Raw genomic sequence first — 15,798 nt, 5'->3', positions numbered from 1 at the left:
TTTAAAACCAATGATATTAGGACCTTAAAGAATTAGTAATATTAGGACCTAAAAATTACTACTGTTTAGCATGCCTATATTGCCACAATGCGGATCAAATGGACTAACCAAAGAAACCGAAAGAAAGTTCAAATGTAGAATATATGAGCATCAACATGCCATCTCCAAAGAAGATGTCACCAATGCCCTAGCTAGGCACTGTATTGAGTACCCAGGGCACATTTTCCAATTTTGTGTATTACAACAAAGGGATATTGATATCAGGGGTGGACCATGGCAACTCAGGTTAGAAATCGACGAGTTGCTATGGCAGATTAGGACTAGGGCTCACATCCCTCCTGGCATCAATGAGGCTTTATCAATCAAATGTGTCCTTAAATGGTTATCCCACATTAGGTAAATTTTGTGTAACGTGTATTCCTATTGATGTTTATTCATTTATTTATTCATTTGAGGAGACATTCAGTGAAGAGTTTCCTTTCAATAATGTATAATTTTTTCCTTTCCCTCCTTTCCTTCCCCCCTCTTCCCCTTAACCCCTCCCCTCCTTTCCCCTCCTTCCATCCCTTCTTCTCCTCCACTTTCCTATTGGTTAGTCCATTTGATCTGCATTGTGGCAATATAGGCATGCTAAACAGTAGTAATTTTTAGGTCCTAATATTACTAATTCTTTAAGGTCCTAATATCATTGGTTTTAAAACTTTTTGGAGCTATTGGTATCTTCCTGCCGCGTACTTCTAAGACTTTTTTCTGTGTTTTTCATTGCACATAATTTTTGGTGCATATAAGGTCAATATATCTTATCCTATGTAATATAGAAATATTAAGTATTGGATGTGTAGTTTTTAATGATGCGCTTGTTTCTATTTAAGTGGTTTAAACAAGCAATTTTTGTCAACACTTTATTCACGTGCCTTCATATAATTGGCGCATTGCTTTAACAGCTAAGTATAAATTGTACTTGCCCTTGTTTAACAATTGTCTGATGAAGGCGGGTCATTTGTACTCGCCGAAAGCGCTTACCTTCACTGGTATTCTTTTGTTTGCAGCTTGCAATAAAGTTGTTTGTGGTTTTACCAAGTGTTCTCCTCTGTGTGCAGTCGGCATTTTTCGTAGTTTATTGGTTTCTTCAGTCTGTTGGTCGTACAGATTTAAAAAATTCCCTACAGGGTAGTCTATCAGAAATATTGCATGAGAAAATGATTGTAACTAAGGGATATGATTGTTTTGAGCTGGGTCCAAATTGCCTAGACATAGTAAGACCTTATTAAGTTTAGTTCTGTTGGGTGCCACAAAGCAGTGACTAGAAAATGAAATAAAAACCTAAACCAACTGTATTTTAAATATTAGATTTTATAAAGGAGATAAAAGAACTGGAAAAGGGATCTTTAGAAAAGGGAAGGAGCTAATTACATAGAAGTAAATGGAAATTGTGGGAACAGTACAAATAAGGATATGTTCAGGAGGATGAGTAAGGTTTAAGAGAAAGCAGTTATTCAGCAATTGATGTAATGTTTGACTGATGATAGTTACAAAAAAAGAAAGAAAAGATCTGCGATGTATAATGTAACATGAGGAAAATGTTAATGTGGTTTGTTTTCTTTTCTGTTAATGTTTGTGCCTTAATTGATAATTTAGTAAAGGTGTTTAAAAAAGTAATTGTACTCTGTACAAGCTACTGGCCTGTTTCTTTACTTTCTGTGTAATTATGGAGAACACTGGACTTTTTAAGTCTGTACCCCGGATTTACTAATCCTCCATGCAGGACTAATCTAGTCCTGCACGGAAGTGGCATGAATCATGGATACCAGACACACATATATAACAAGTAATGAATAATAAATCGCTGCCAAAAGGCTAATATAGTGCTAGTTAACTATTAAGCAATGCCAACCGCAGCACAGCTCAACTTAGTAAGTGTAAGCAATGTGTAGGGAAGCCATTTCAGTCTGACCAGTGGTATTCCTCATTAAACAATGCCAACCTTAGGTAAGCAGGTTTGCCCACAGCTTAGCCTTTTCAAAACCGGCCAATCATAGAAAAGTGCGGGAAATCGGCCCTACTTAAACCCAAGAGGCGGGAATGCAGCTCATAACTGGTTGTAGCTTCCCCTTGCAGACACTATGGCAGTAAGGGGAGAAAGTGCACTTCCAGGCGCAGCGCTGGTGCATCTAGGAGTCCAAGGACATGGCTGGACTCCTAGTTAAGGACTATGCACAGAGACTACTGCAGGACCAGTACCAGGGCTCCCAATATAAGGTGGAGGCCTGGGACCGTCTCACCCACGACCTCACCAGTGCCACAGGCATAGCCCGAACTGGTGAGCAGGTCAGGTACCACTATGCTGACCTGAAGTGGTGGAAGGGGGACCTCTTGGAAGAGTGGCTCCAAGAGGCTAGAGCATCAGGGGATGTCCTGGCTGTGTGTATCAGTCCACTACCTGTTTAATAATGGCCAGCTCAGATATATCATGGATAGCTATGGCTAAATATTCCTCATTTCCCCCACAGCTGCAATGGAGCGGGCTGCGAACCATGAGGCCCACATTTGCCTGGCACGGTTGCGATGCGAGGCATGTCAGTAATACTCATGCTTTTACTGTCATAGGAAATAATAAAAGTAGTAGTAAAGTAATTGCTAGTATAAAACCTGTATTGTTCAAGGCAAGTACTGCATACACTAGAGAATATGGCAGGAAGAGTCTCATATTGTTAGTATGGCAATAAAAGTGTAATACCCTGACAAAACAGGTCTAACACCTGGACTGTATGTGTATATCTGGTATCATATGGTAATGTAGATTTGCAGTCATGTAATACCACTGTAGTATTAAGCACCGTTACCCACACCATGCACCATAATGTGAATGTGTAGGAATGCCTGATTATGACAGGTGTAATCCCCAGAGATCATTTAGTACAACTGAGAGGCACATAGACAGTAAACAGGGGAAATGCAGACAACAAAACCCAAATAGCACATGCAACTGAGATGTGAATTGTTTTATAAAACTAGCACCCACAGTCACGGTTTGAATCCTGCTAGTGGTAGTAGTCTGCATAGAGAAATATACAGCACGACTGTACAGATGTGTCCAGACTGTCTATTAAAGGGGCCCATATCTAATGCCTATCAACTTATCCCCCTGGGAAATCAGTGGGATGATCCCAGACATATAGGCAGCAAACAGGAAATACAACTGATTGACACACATCTATGACAACAAACCTGGCACACTAGCAACTCCCCAATACCTTATGTGACTAAGAAACCGCATATGTCCCATTCACACCCCAACCTGTTAAGCTGTGGTCAGAGTGTGTACAGTAACAGAGTGAGATGTATGTGCATAATACTAATGTGTAATCTGGAAACTTGTGTGGCAACAGTCAGGTAGTGCTAACAAGCATTGCTCCCACAGGTACGTTTGATACGAACACTGTGCTGTGAAATACAGACCAATATAACCTGTACTGGTACCGTCCACCCTGGTATTGTAGGGGATTGTGAGTGTTGCAGTTTCTCTGAATAAGAAAGTATCAGTGGTCACTGTCTGCCACGCTGAGCTACATAATATAACGGTGTAGGAAAGCATGTACATGTGTGTGTCAGGTCACTAAAGGTGGAAGACGGCAATAGTCTAGATATGTCCAGGCATACCAGCATGTGGTCAACACATGGCCAGAGTCTGTGCAGAAAGAGTTGGATAGGATGGTGCAAAATCCCACCGTATGTGTACAAACAGTCAGTGTTAACAAACATTCCCTCCATAGGTAAACCAGGTAAGAGGTCTATACTGCAGGTAAAACCGGTTCATGTGTAATGATGTTGACAGTCATATCAGTCTCCAGTGTAGGTCTATAGGGAAGTGTAGTAACAGCATTGACTAGGAAAGTAATGTGGAGCATAGGAATATGCTACTTGTTAACTGACAACGTTCTCTCTCCCCACCTTATCTTCAACAATAATCAACATGCCCACCCCAACTGGTATGTACTGACTCTGATAATGGCCATTCGTTTGATAAATATTCTAATGGTTCCCATGCATGTGCCATATGGAATTATTCCAACATTGTGGCACGGTGCCATCAACATACCTGCATGCTGTTCATATTACCACTGTGGTCCCATATATGCATGCGTTCTGTTTGCTATGTAACTGTTCCGTACCTGGTGTCTGGGATAATGGGAATGTCTATGCATGCTGTTATACCTAACCCTGGAATGTGTTGACTATAACTAGCCCATATATGATGTTGAAATCTAAACACTATAGCACGTGTGGGAAGGCCGGTCCCAACAGACCCATCAGTCCACCTCAGCAGGCCGAGGCACCGGGCACCAGCATGTCTAAGGCCCAACCCCGCACCTCCCTGTCCATTGGTCCTGCACCGCCTTCGGGTGGAACCGCTTCAGGGGATGGGGCTCAGCCCCCCGGGAGTGGGCACGGACAGGCACCTGTCACCCATGGCCAGGTCGGGTTTGTGGTGCGTAGAGCGACCAACGACCAGGTCGATGATCTTCTACGCCACCTTGTGGGCCTCATGTCACAATTAGAGGGTCAGCCTGGCTCTGCAGCTCAGCCCCCAGCACAGCCACCTTCGGGGCTGTGAAGGTGCAGTGGTGACCGGCCATGGGTGGGGACCTCAGTCCCACTGTTACCACTAGGGGGCTTGTGGGCTTCCGATATCCCAACACCCCTCCCCATCAAGGTGTTTACCCTCACATGTGTCATATACCGCCCTTGTATGCATCTTGTGTGTCTTGTCTGTTAACCTACCCAACCTACCTCCCCAAATATACCTACTACCCCTCCCCAACATCCCACTCTCACCTGAAAAAAAAAGGGCAATCTGTTCCCACAAAAAAATCTTGCCCCATACATAGCTGTCCATTTTGCACACGTCATCTGGTCTAATTGGCATCACAATGAATTATTGTTGTCCTCATCCCTCTCCCAGGGGTTCAAGTGTCCATATCTACCTCCAAATACAGTGTATATGCACAGCTGTTGCTGTAGAAGAAATGGGCAGCTATGGACCTTCCCTACACCCTTCCTGCACATCCCTAGCTATTTTCCCTACTGTCTTTCCCTCTTTGTGCCCCTTTCTTCACCACTTTCCCTTCAACCCCTTTTCCTTTTCTTCTAAAGTAATTAGCGCGGGGGTCAGTGGGAATAAGCACTTTTAAGCAGCAGTAAGCGGGATTAAGCCTATTTGGTCGGGTGTAAGCAATGCCTACACAGGTTAAGCAATTCAGGAGCTGAGTATAAGAAACAGTAACTGTAACTTATCAGTGCTTACCATCACACAAACCTGTGCAAACCGCTTACAACTGCCTTAATCACACTGTATCCAACGGCCCTTGTTCTGCCTAGCAACAAAATAAGCAGCCCCTGCTTGGATCAAACCCAGGACCCTGCACACCATAGCCCAAAGTGATTTACCACTAAGCCATCTCAGATATGCATATCCTTGATGTATTCACAAACATATCATCCAGCCCAGTCATTCAACAGTACAGAGAATGTATTCCAACATGTAGATGTATGTGTGTGAGTAAATATATTAATGTCTAAACAGGTACAACATATTGATATATGTATGTATATGTATATTTATATATGTATATATATATATATATATATATATATATATATATATATATATATATAAACATGCAAATGCCTACATCTATAGATATATATGTCCACATCTACATGTCTAAATATATACGGCAGGTTTTATATATATATATATATATATATATATTTATATATATCTATAGGTAAATACGGACATACATCTGTAGATAACAATCGGGAAATAGCAAAACATATATGTCCTCATGCAACTTTAATGGGGTTGAGAGGCTCCACACAATTTACGTCTGGTACGAATAGGTATACCCCCCCAGCCAAGCACGACCCCCCTGTAATACAGTACCAAGTGTTGCAGATCCCATAACCAGGACCAGACATGACATGACCATCCCTAGGATACATATACACAGACACATATATGCAGATACAGGTATATATATATATATATATATATATATATATATATATATATATGTATATATATATATATATATATATATATATATATATATATATATATATATATAGATATATATGTAACTACACATTCACACACATAGATTTGTACAGTAATGTACATATGTAGTACGTGAACACAATATGGAGCAGCCAGTATTCCTACAGTCACCACCTTACCAACTGGAGACTATATGAGCCACCCATACGAATGACATTCATAGCCTGTAACATATACCCACAGAGATATCAAAGGGTATAACACCATACACAGGTGTGCATAAATGAATGTGGAAGCTTTATTGGTGTACTATGACAGTTGTATATGTCATGTCATATAGCTGTTTAGACACTGACATCCATATGAACAGTGTAATGCATGTGAAATAGTTATACTAAGACAGTAGTCTGGAAAGGTTGACATATGTTGCTGTCCACGCCGAGGCCTTCAAGTAGTACATTAGTAATGACAGACTGGGCCATAGCATACCAGACAATCAACCGTACGTAATGCAGATGTATAGGTCAGCAGCCTCTATCTACACTCTGTACACAATCTCTAGGGGGTACAGACCCCAGTTGACACAATGGGATGTATCTTTTACCTAACAAGGCATACCTGACACCATCACAATAACAGTGACAAACAGAACATCCCGTATGGCATGAGATAGTAGGCCTGCATTTACCCAAGGTAGATTGTATGGTAAAATACATCCAGATACCTTAAGGCAGCTTATCCCAGATACCCACACATGTTGTAACAGCCTAGGTTAGTCATGGTGCACCCCCCTACACTCACTAATACTGGGCCATGTACCACTGTTACATACACTGGCCTCTGGAGTGCATTTGGGCGCACATGTATTGTGTAGGTGAAGCCCACACATATATGGCCCCAACCCCCCAGTATGTGTGGGGGACACAACAACAGTGGAGTGATGGCAGGAATGGCAGCATGACATACACACAGCCCACTACATAACAACCCCTGACAGCATGTCATATGTGCAAAGCCTGGTATGTAGGTGGAGGATAGAGGCTGGAACACAGGCACATATGTGTAAAACTGTTGTCATACAGTAAGCAAGATGTGTATATGTGTACATATCTATATGGATATATGTATACTTATTTATACATATATGTTCACCATATGTCCTGCACATGGAGTGGAGCCATACCTCAGCCCCAATAGTCCCAACCTCTCAGTGCAAGGGGATGTCACGTATGTAGTGCAGGTATATTTGTAGACTATTGCTACTGTAATAGGGATTGTCTTCACAGATACTGGTGTGTGTGGGAAGCCACATATGCTGTTAACATGTGCGCCATTGGCATAGTACAGTTGTGTACACTTATCATAAATGTAGATGTTCGAGTGTGTTCACTGTTGCAGTCCTGGTTACCCTTCCTCCAGCCCCCCCCCTTTTTTTCTTTTATTATACCTCTTCTTTCTTTTACTATGCTTAACGGCCTTTTTGGTGTATTTGCTTTTGTTTGGAGGTATGTTTTTGTGTTTCTAATTATATATTTATGTATATTTTGCTCCCCATTTGGGGGGCAACTGACATCTGGGGCAAGAAAAACTGATGTAATGGCATCGGCTGCATGTTTTATACCCCTGACGACCTGACGTCATGGAAGAAGGGACAGCAACCAACGCAGAACCCAAGACTTTGTTAATCAGGCCGACTGAGGGCAACCTGCCAGCAGATTACCCAAATGCAATGACTGCAACAGTGAATACACTCGAACATCTACATTTATGGTAAGTGTACACAACTGTACTTTACAGGACGCTCTACAGAGATTACTGAGCTACAACCTTCCCAGAGGTGTATTTCTAGGTGGGTGACATCAGCAGCCTTGCCAAAGTTGAGTATATGAATTTTAAGGAGTGTGAGTACCTTAAAAAGCATTGCTCTCTACTCAGTCAGAGACACACACATACAGGTTCACACACACAGTTTCCAAGTCTGGGATTAGAACACCTACCTAACTACTTTATCACACTACAGCAGTACACAGTTATAGGACGTGCTACGGAGATTACTGGGCTATGACTTTCCCAGAGGTGTATTTCTAGTTGTGACATCAGCAGCCTTGCCAAAGTTGAGTATATGAATTGTACGGAGTGTGAGTAGCTTAAAAAGCATTTCTCTCTACACAGTCAGAGACAGACAGACACAAACACACACTCACACAATTGCCAAGTCTGGGGTTAGAACTACTACCTAACTAGTTTATCACTACAGCAGTACGCAGTTATGGGACGCACCATGGATTTTACTCAGCTACAGCTCTCTCAATGGTGTATTTCACATTGGATGACCTCAGCAGGCTTGTCATAATACTGCTATAGGGAGGGCGGTGTGTGCATGGGCCATAACCCATTCATGTAGGGGTTGACATGCCACATGCGGGCACACATGGGGACATATGTCACAGGTACGTGTATACAGCTACTAGAGGACTACTTCCTTGTGCAGTCATGTTGCACAGCTGGCACGTGCACCACATAGTCTGTCATGCTGACAGATACTGATGGCTAGTATCTGCAGTGAGTGACATCTGCACCTCATGCATTTGGGGCCCTTTGGATGTGTGCTGGGTGGGACTGGCCTGTTTGGCTCCTTGTCACGATCACCCTGTTCCACACATCTATGTCCATCTACCTTTGGCTTATTATAGTGTGTTGTCCTTACATATGTGTCTGTATTCCTAGCCACTGTGTGTGAAAGGCAGGAGTGGTGCATACTGACATGTGTCTGCACTAAGAACTACGACTGCCAGATATGTCTGGTCCACTGGTGTTTGCAGACATGGCCTTCATGTGTTTAAGTGTGTGAGCATGCCCAGTATGGCCATCTGTATTGCGTGTGCGGATCAAGTCCGGGTAGTTTGTACCTTTGTGTTGTACACTGACAGGTAGCATGCTGTGTCTGCAGGGTATCCATTAGTCTTTTGGCATTGACTGGTGCTACATTTCTGCATAGCGATGGGGAGGAAACCTGACTGTTTCTACATTTCTACACAGGAGTGGGGGGGCACACCTGACCGTTACTATAAGTGTACGTAGGATGGGGGGGGCACACCTGACACTTGTACACATTTGCTAGGATTGTACTGTTATGTCAGGTACTCCATTTCAGTCTGTAGGCTTACTATCATGCTGGCTAGAGGCATACCATTGTACTACAGATCTTAGCTTTAATTACCTACATATTAGTTTCTGACTTCCTAGCCTTCACAACTTACATCCAACTGCCTGGCCTGTTGTAGTCTGTCTGTGTAGGCCTGGGGGAGGGGTTTACCCATAGGGCTCATTCAGAGGCCATAGTACAGCATTTGTTGGTGTTTGTCTACACCTGTCCTGCTGGCTGAGACTGTTGTTGGGTATGTGAACCTTGCTGACTGACATGTGTGGGTCTTATGGACACACGTGTTGCTCAGCCCATTTCCTGCAGTGGGTTTTGTCACCCTGTGTAGTACTGGCTACTATGGTGACTCCAGTATGTGTTACAGATGTTATGGTGCCACTATGGGTGTCTGCTGTCTGCTGCCATAACATTTGGCCATCCAATTCCCTTGCATGCTCACATCCATACCATAGCTACAGGTAACAACACATTCTACTCTGTTTGGCAATTGGTAGGTTGATTTACTTACCTTGAGGGTGTGCCAGACTTGAGGATGGTGCTGGAGGGCTGTCTATGTTGGATCCACATAGTACACTCCCTGTACATGGTTGAGCACAGGTAGTGTCATGTTTGTCATCCCTTTTACTGTCTGTGCCAGTCAGAGAGAGGTGTCATTCCCTGGGTCCCTACTGTGTCAGTGCTTATGCTATGCGTTGCCTCTTTGCCAAGACCAGGGCATACTGTGCATGCCTCCTTCTTCCTAATGGGGCTGTGCTAAGCTAGGAGCAATCCCGAGCCACAGGGCTCCAATCTGCTTACAGTATGCCTGACACACTCCCCCATGATGTCACCTATATCCTAGTCTTGCACCCAGCTGTTTATACTCTTACACTCTTGGGACCTGCCTCACACCCTGGGGAAATCTGCAATTCACTATCCTTCCCCTCATTTGCATAGGATTGCCTGCTAATGCATAGTTACATGTCTCACACTGAGCCTCCCCCCTTAGCAACCACTACTCACTGGCCATGTTGTCTTCTGCCTGCCATTGACTTGCATGTCAGAATACTGATTTTAGGTAGAATGCTCATTTTAAGTTTATTTTCTTATTTTCCCCCGATCCCGTTTGCGCGCCGCTGCCCTATGCTTAAACAGCCGAGATCGGCGAAAAAAAAATAAAAGTTGATTTTTTTATTTTTTAAACAGTTTGCAATGCCAATGGCCTTATACTTGGCCATTGCCATGCTTCCTCAATGATATGCAGCCTTTATTTGGAGCTGTCATAGCTCAGTTTTGGAATTTGCAGAAATGTACTCGGTTAGTAACCGAGTACATTTCTGCAGATTGCACTAGTCTTGCACGGACTATTGCAAGCTTCCTGGATTGCAAAATCACCTCATTTGCATGGATTTCCCCTGCAAATTAGTTGATTTGCATACCAGGGCTTAGTCCATGCAGGATTAGTGCTGGTGCTCTCGTGCACGCCCCTGCTGGCTGTTCCTGGATCGCACTGCAAACATATTGCCAGTGTAAGCTCCTGCATTCATCTTGCACTCTGTGCAAGCTTTTGAGAATCCGGGTGTGTGTCTAGAATAGCAAGTGACTTTGTTACTCAAGCTCTAGTGTTTTTACTGTTTTCTACAATCTAAAAAGAAGCACAGTAAAATGTTTTAAGCTTTTTGTATTTTTTTTTTTCACAATTTTTGGCAGCTTAGGATGGGTTTGCTTTTTGTTATCCCTCTTTTTATTTATTTTTTTCTTTAAACTATACCAGAAAAATTTGGTAGCGATTACCTACGACTAAGACAGCATTAAACAAAGCAAAAACAGCTTCAGTTTGCAATGGGGGCATTCCCCTTAACCCCCATCCACAACTACCTTTTTTATTTTTAAAACTGGAGATTGATGGGGTATCTCTGTTGCTTATTTTAAAGCTGTCTCGCTATGTTAAACCCATTTAACATAGCGAAACAGTAAAAAGCAACGGAGATCTTGCTTTCTCCGTTGCTTTTGGCCACAGCTCTGATGTACTGCGTAGGCATGCGCAGTACATCAGAACTGCCGCGGATACCAGCCAGCTGCGGAAGGGCAGCAAAGAGGCATTATACAATGCCATTATTTAAGAAAAGTAATTATTTCTTTTCTTAAATAATGTCATAGTATAATAGCAATAACCCACTTCTGGGTGTGGGTAATGCGGGATTTACCCGCTGTTCTCTTTGTTTCGCCCTCGGGACCAAACCACGCCAACCGTGGGTAAATCCCGCATTACCCACACCCAGGTGTGGGTTATTGCTATAATACGTTTGTTTTCAGTAGATGTTTTTGAATTGATTAACATCTGTTTGGACATTTGTTTATGGCCTTAGTGGTCTAGCACACCTCATTGTGTGGAAAATTTCACATTTGACAGAGAAGAGAGGCAGCTTTCCAGTGCTTCACTTCAAACAGTGTGGGCTGTGCTTTTCTTGTCTCCCAAATCGCAGTTATAGCCAATCTACAAAATGAAAAAAAAGGGGCCAATCAGAGAATGACTTCTGGATCATAAGCAGCTGATTAAGACACCTTAAGCACAGACAAGAAGCAGAAATGATGTGCTGTCATCTTCCTTTTCTCTTGCTAAATGCTGTTGTGACTAATCTCACTAAGTGGATGGTTGGTGGAGCAAAACAAGGCCAAGGCATGTTAACTGCAATACCAGCAGTTAGAAGGACACACATACTTGTGTGTGTGTGTGTGCGCGCAGCTGTCAACCTCTTAGCAAAAGAATAAGCGACAAAGGCATACAAAAATAACTGGAGAAAAAGCTATTTTTCTTGTATACTTAGAAATTTGTTTGAAAGTTTTTGCATTAATGTGCATTTTATGAAGGATATGGAGTCTGAAACTCAAAATGGCTTTGATTATTTAGTGACTGCCATCCTCAGTATGTGAAGAATGTCTGAGGAACAGACTGCACTAATAGAAAAAAATCAGGGATACTCAACAAAGTCAAGGATAGTTGAAAACGTGGTGTTGATGTGTGAGGAGGGGTTAATGGGAGATGTAATGCTTTGCAGTGTATGTGTCTGAAGCATTGACTTTATTATTGGTCTATGCCTCTGCAGGTTTGTGTTAGACTCTCTCTGGCAGCAGTTAAAGCAATCTCATTCACTGAGTGCACTTCAGATGTTTATTCTGATTCAGTGAGTAAAGAAATACATAAATCATAATGGTAAAGCGACTGCTGTGTTTGTGTTTATGTGCATGTATGTGTATGTGCATGTATGTGTATATCTGAGATTCTGTATCTGTGTGAAACACTGTCAGTCTGCTTTTATGTGTGTGTGTGTGCATGTGTATATATTTATATGTAAACGTCTTTTTGCATGAGTGAGTGTGTGTGTGTGTGTGTGTGTGTGTGTGTGTGTGTGTCTCTCCCTCTCCCTCTCTCTCTCTCTCTGTGCATATTTATAGACATTGTTAAATAAATAAATACTTGTATAGTATATGTTTTATGTTTTGGTTGAAGGACCATGGCCATGACCAAGGTTTGCTTTTCATGCAGTGTGAAAATAGGGCATTCCACATTTTGATTGTTTGCCACACCTTGCAATGGTTTGTATTCCACTCTGACCTCTTAGCAGGTTGACGCTTATGTTTATAGCTCGTTACAAGTCTGTTTGTGAATATATTATTTATGGAGCAGAGGAAATGGGCAAGGTTAACCCATTTTCTGTATGCTGCTCCTAATAGCTGTACATTTCCTAATCCGAAAACTAACTGTGAGATGACATGTTGCTGGAAATAATTAAGTATTTACATTCATGCATGCTGGTAGTGGTAGACAGTGTTCTGCACTCCTTATACAAAAAAAATTTAACTCAAGACCAATCTTTAAAAATCGTTAATCATCTCCACATAGGTACAGAATATCTGGCAAGTAATGTGACTTGACATATACAGTGATGCCCCATGTCTAGCATTGTCATCCTCATAAAATGTAGAGAGAAACTGCAAAAAAAACCTATATTATTTAGTAAAAAGCTCAGACTGTAGTTTTAACAATGGTTGTGGATGTGATTACCTCTGGCTTACCTAATTATGAGTCTTCAAAGTATGGTACTGTTTGACTGCCAACTGTTCCTCTTGTACAGAGTTCCTGTGGTGTTTATCCCATGGCTTATAATTAAAACTGGGATATTATAAGAAGCCAAAGATAGTTGAGAACATTGTGTTTATATGTAAGGAAGGGAAATGGGAGAACAATGTTGGTTAACTTTCTTTTGGTAACAAAGCAGCAGAAGGTGGTGTAGGCCAAATCCAGTTAATGGTAGCCAAGGGAATTTTATTATAACTTCCTGTCCTTTAAGCCTCATCTGTGGGGATTATGTATCTAAGCAGTCTCCAGCATTTGTTGAGGTATATCAGGAAGTGATGTAAATTACTGCACTTTATGAACTGCTGAGACTGATTTGCAGGACTTGCTTCAGAGCCCCCCCCCCCCAAGTGGTTTGTTCCACCATTCTGTGCATAGAATATGAGCTGAACTTGTCAAATGGAATGTCTGAGCACCTCAGGATATAACCAGTGCCATTCATGTTTGGGATCCCGGTACAGACAAACATATGATAAACTCGAACAAGCTTTTGGACTACAAATATACAGTTGTAGCAATATTGTCATTTTTGGGGGATGGGTGCATCCCTTAAGAAATGGCCACTTACTATAAACAGGGTAGGACTGTAAGAAAGTGCAATTTCCATTATGACTAAAGGCACATGAAAACACATCTACAATGCATTGTGGAAAACTTTTTCTTATCCTTATGAAACGTTAGCAGCCTTTGCATGGATAAAAACTTCAATGTTCAGATGCCTTCTGTACAATGGACTTAATGGAGAAAACCTCCATGTGATTATGGTTTTGATCCTAGAAGCACTTAGTGGCAGTGAGCTGCCTTTCTTGGTGTCATCAAACCCCTATGTATTGAGACCTAATGGGAAATGTCCTGGTTTAAATTGCAGGCAATGTGAGATAAAAGTGTATAGATGTGAAATGACTTGTCTACGTATGTCCCATCATTCAGCCCTTTCAGAGGCAGACATATTCTTTAGTAATATCATAAGCTACTTTATCCTCCACCATAAACTGTACTCTTTCCGGCTGGCTTCCTTCCTCCTAGAAGTTGCTTCATATGTTACAGGATGTCCTACCAAGGCTATGCTGGTAGTGAGACAAGTGAATTATGCTGAGAGGGCTTAGAAAGGGCTCTCTACAACCACCACGATTGTTTACAGAAGCTTGCTGTAAATGTCGTTGGATAAGCATATAGCAACTGAATAACCTGAGTTCTTCTGAGAATCAAAGCATGTTTTCATCTGTTGGATACACAACAACATGGTATTCTATTACATAGGTGGTTTATCTGCTTGATTTATTTTGTATATTAAAAGAAAAACTCATTTATCAGTTACCTGTGCGAACCGTAAATGAATGCTAATGGTATGCAGCTAGGGAATGTAGTGTTTGTACTTTCACATTTAAACTTGGTGTGTCATAACCAAAGTTATCCATTAAAGTTGGTTGTAAGGCATAATGAAGCAGTTTCTTCATAAACAGACTGTATGTAGATCATCAAACTGGGAAAAGAAATGTGTACTTTAGAAACAGAACATTCATTATACTAATCACAGAGTGGGACAGTCAAGCTACGAGTTATAAGATAATAGTTTTTTCTCTTTTGTTAGCCATTTTGACATTAAATATTCAGAGGTAGTAATACTGTTGTAATAACTGAGTAGCCAAACAACATGGTTACATCTAATCATTTTTATTGTTTTATGCTCTGTCACAGGTCAAGGTTGTCAGTTATTCCACAAGATCCATTCCTATTCAGTGGGACAGTCCGGGAAAACTTGGACCCTTCCAGCTATCACACTGATGAGATGCTGTATGATGTGCTAGAACAGTGCCACTTGAAGGATGTGATCATTAGAATGGGTAAGATTATGTTCTTGTTCCGAAACCAATTTATGTATGTGTACATTTAATTATTTATGTATGTATTTTTATTAATTGTGGATATATAAACCATTAGACTTGGATATAAAAAGGTAAAATAAGGAATAATTGAGATATAGATTGATTACAACCCCAGGCAAGCATTGCATTGCATTTGGCTTTGATTATAATTTAAAAGTGAATAGGATTAATACTAAAATTAAAGCATGCTTAGCAAATCCACATTGTTCTCATGCATTTTCAATGGGTGCTCTGGTTTCCTTCACAAGATACTTGATAGGTGAATTGTTGATACTCTAAATTGTCTTCATGTGTGCGTGCCACGTGTGTGTGTGGGGGGGTCTGTGTGTGTGGGGATGTGGGTGGGTCTGTGTCTGAGGGGTGCATGCATGAATTCTGCACTGGGTTGGCTTCCTGTTCATGATCAACTTATGAACTTCTGTGTCTTACAGGTACTGAATTCTGGGGTTAGCTCCTACTGCCCTGTGACCCAGTGTATTGGATTATGTGGGTAAATGGAGAATGAATGCATGAATGAATAAATGAACAATACTCTTAACTGTCTGTGATTCCAGCTGTTTAGAGTAGGGCA

The 15,798-nt window shown here is 41.7% G+C and overlaps 1 protein-coding gene across 1 annotated transcript in view; it reads left to right on the top strand.

Moving 5' to 3' along the window:
* Nucleotides 1-15,798, top strand: part of ABCC10 (ATP binding cassette subfamily C member 10) — a 1,243,619-nt gene that overhangs the window by 1,107,533 nt on the left and 120,288 nt on the right. The window contains exon 20 of the mRNA XM_044061090.1: nt 15,040-15,185. Coding sequence (XP_043917025.1) covers nt 15,040-15,185 — 146 coding nt within the window. The remainder of the gene's footprint in view (nt 1-15,039; nt 15,186-15,798) is intronic.

The sequence above is a fragment of the Protopterus annectens genome, chromosome 1.part0, assembly GCF_019279795.1.
Source record: "Protopterus annectens isolate FY-2018-M chromosome 1.part0, PAN1.0, whole genome shotgun sequence".
Classification (NCBI taxonomy): Eukaryota; Metazoa; Chordata; order Ceratodontiformes; family Protopteridae; genus Protopterus; species Protopterus annectens.
Note: the sequence above shows the minus strand (reverse complement) of the source record. Positions and strands in the feature narration are given on the sequence as shown.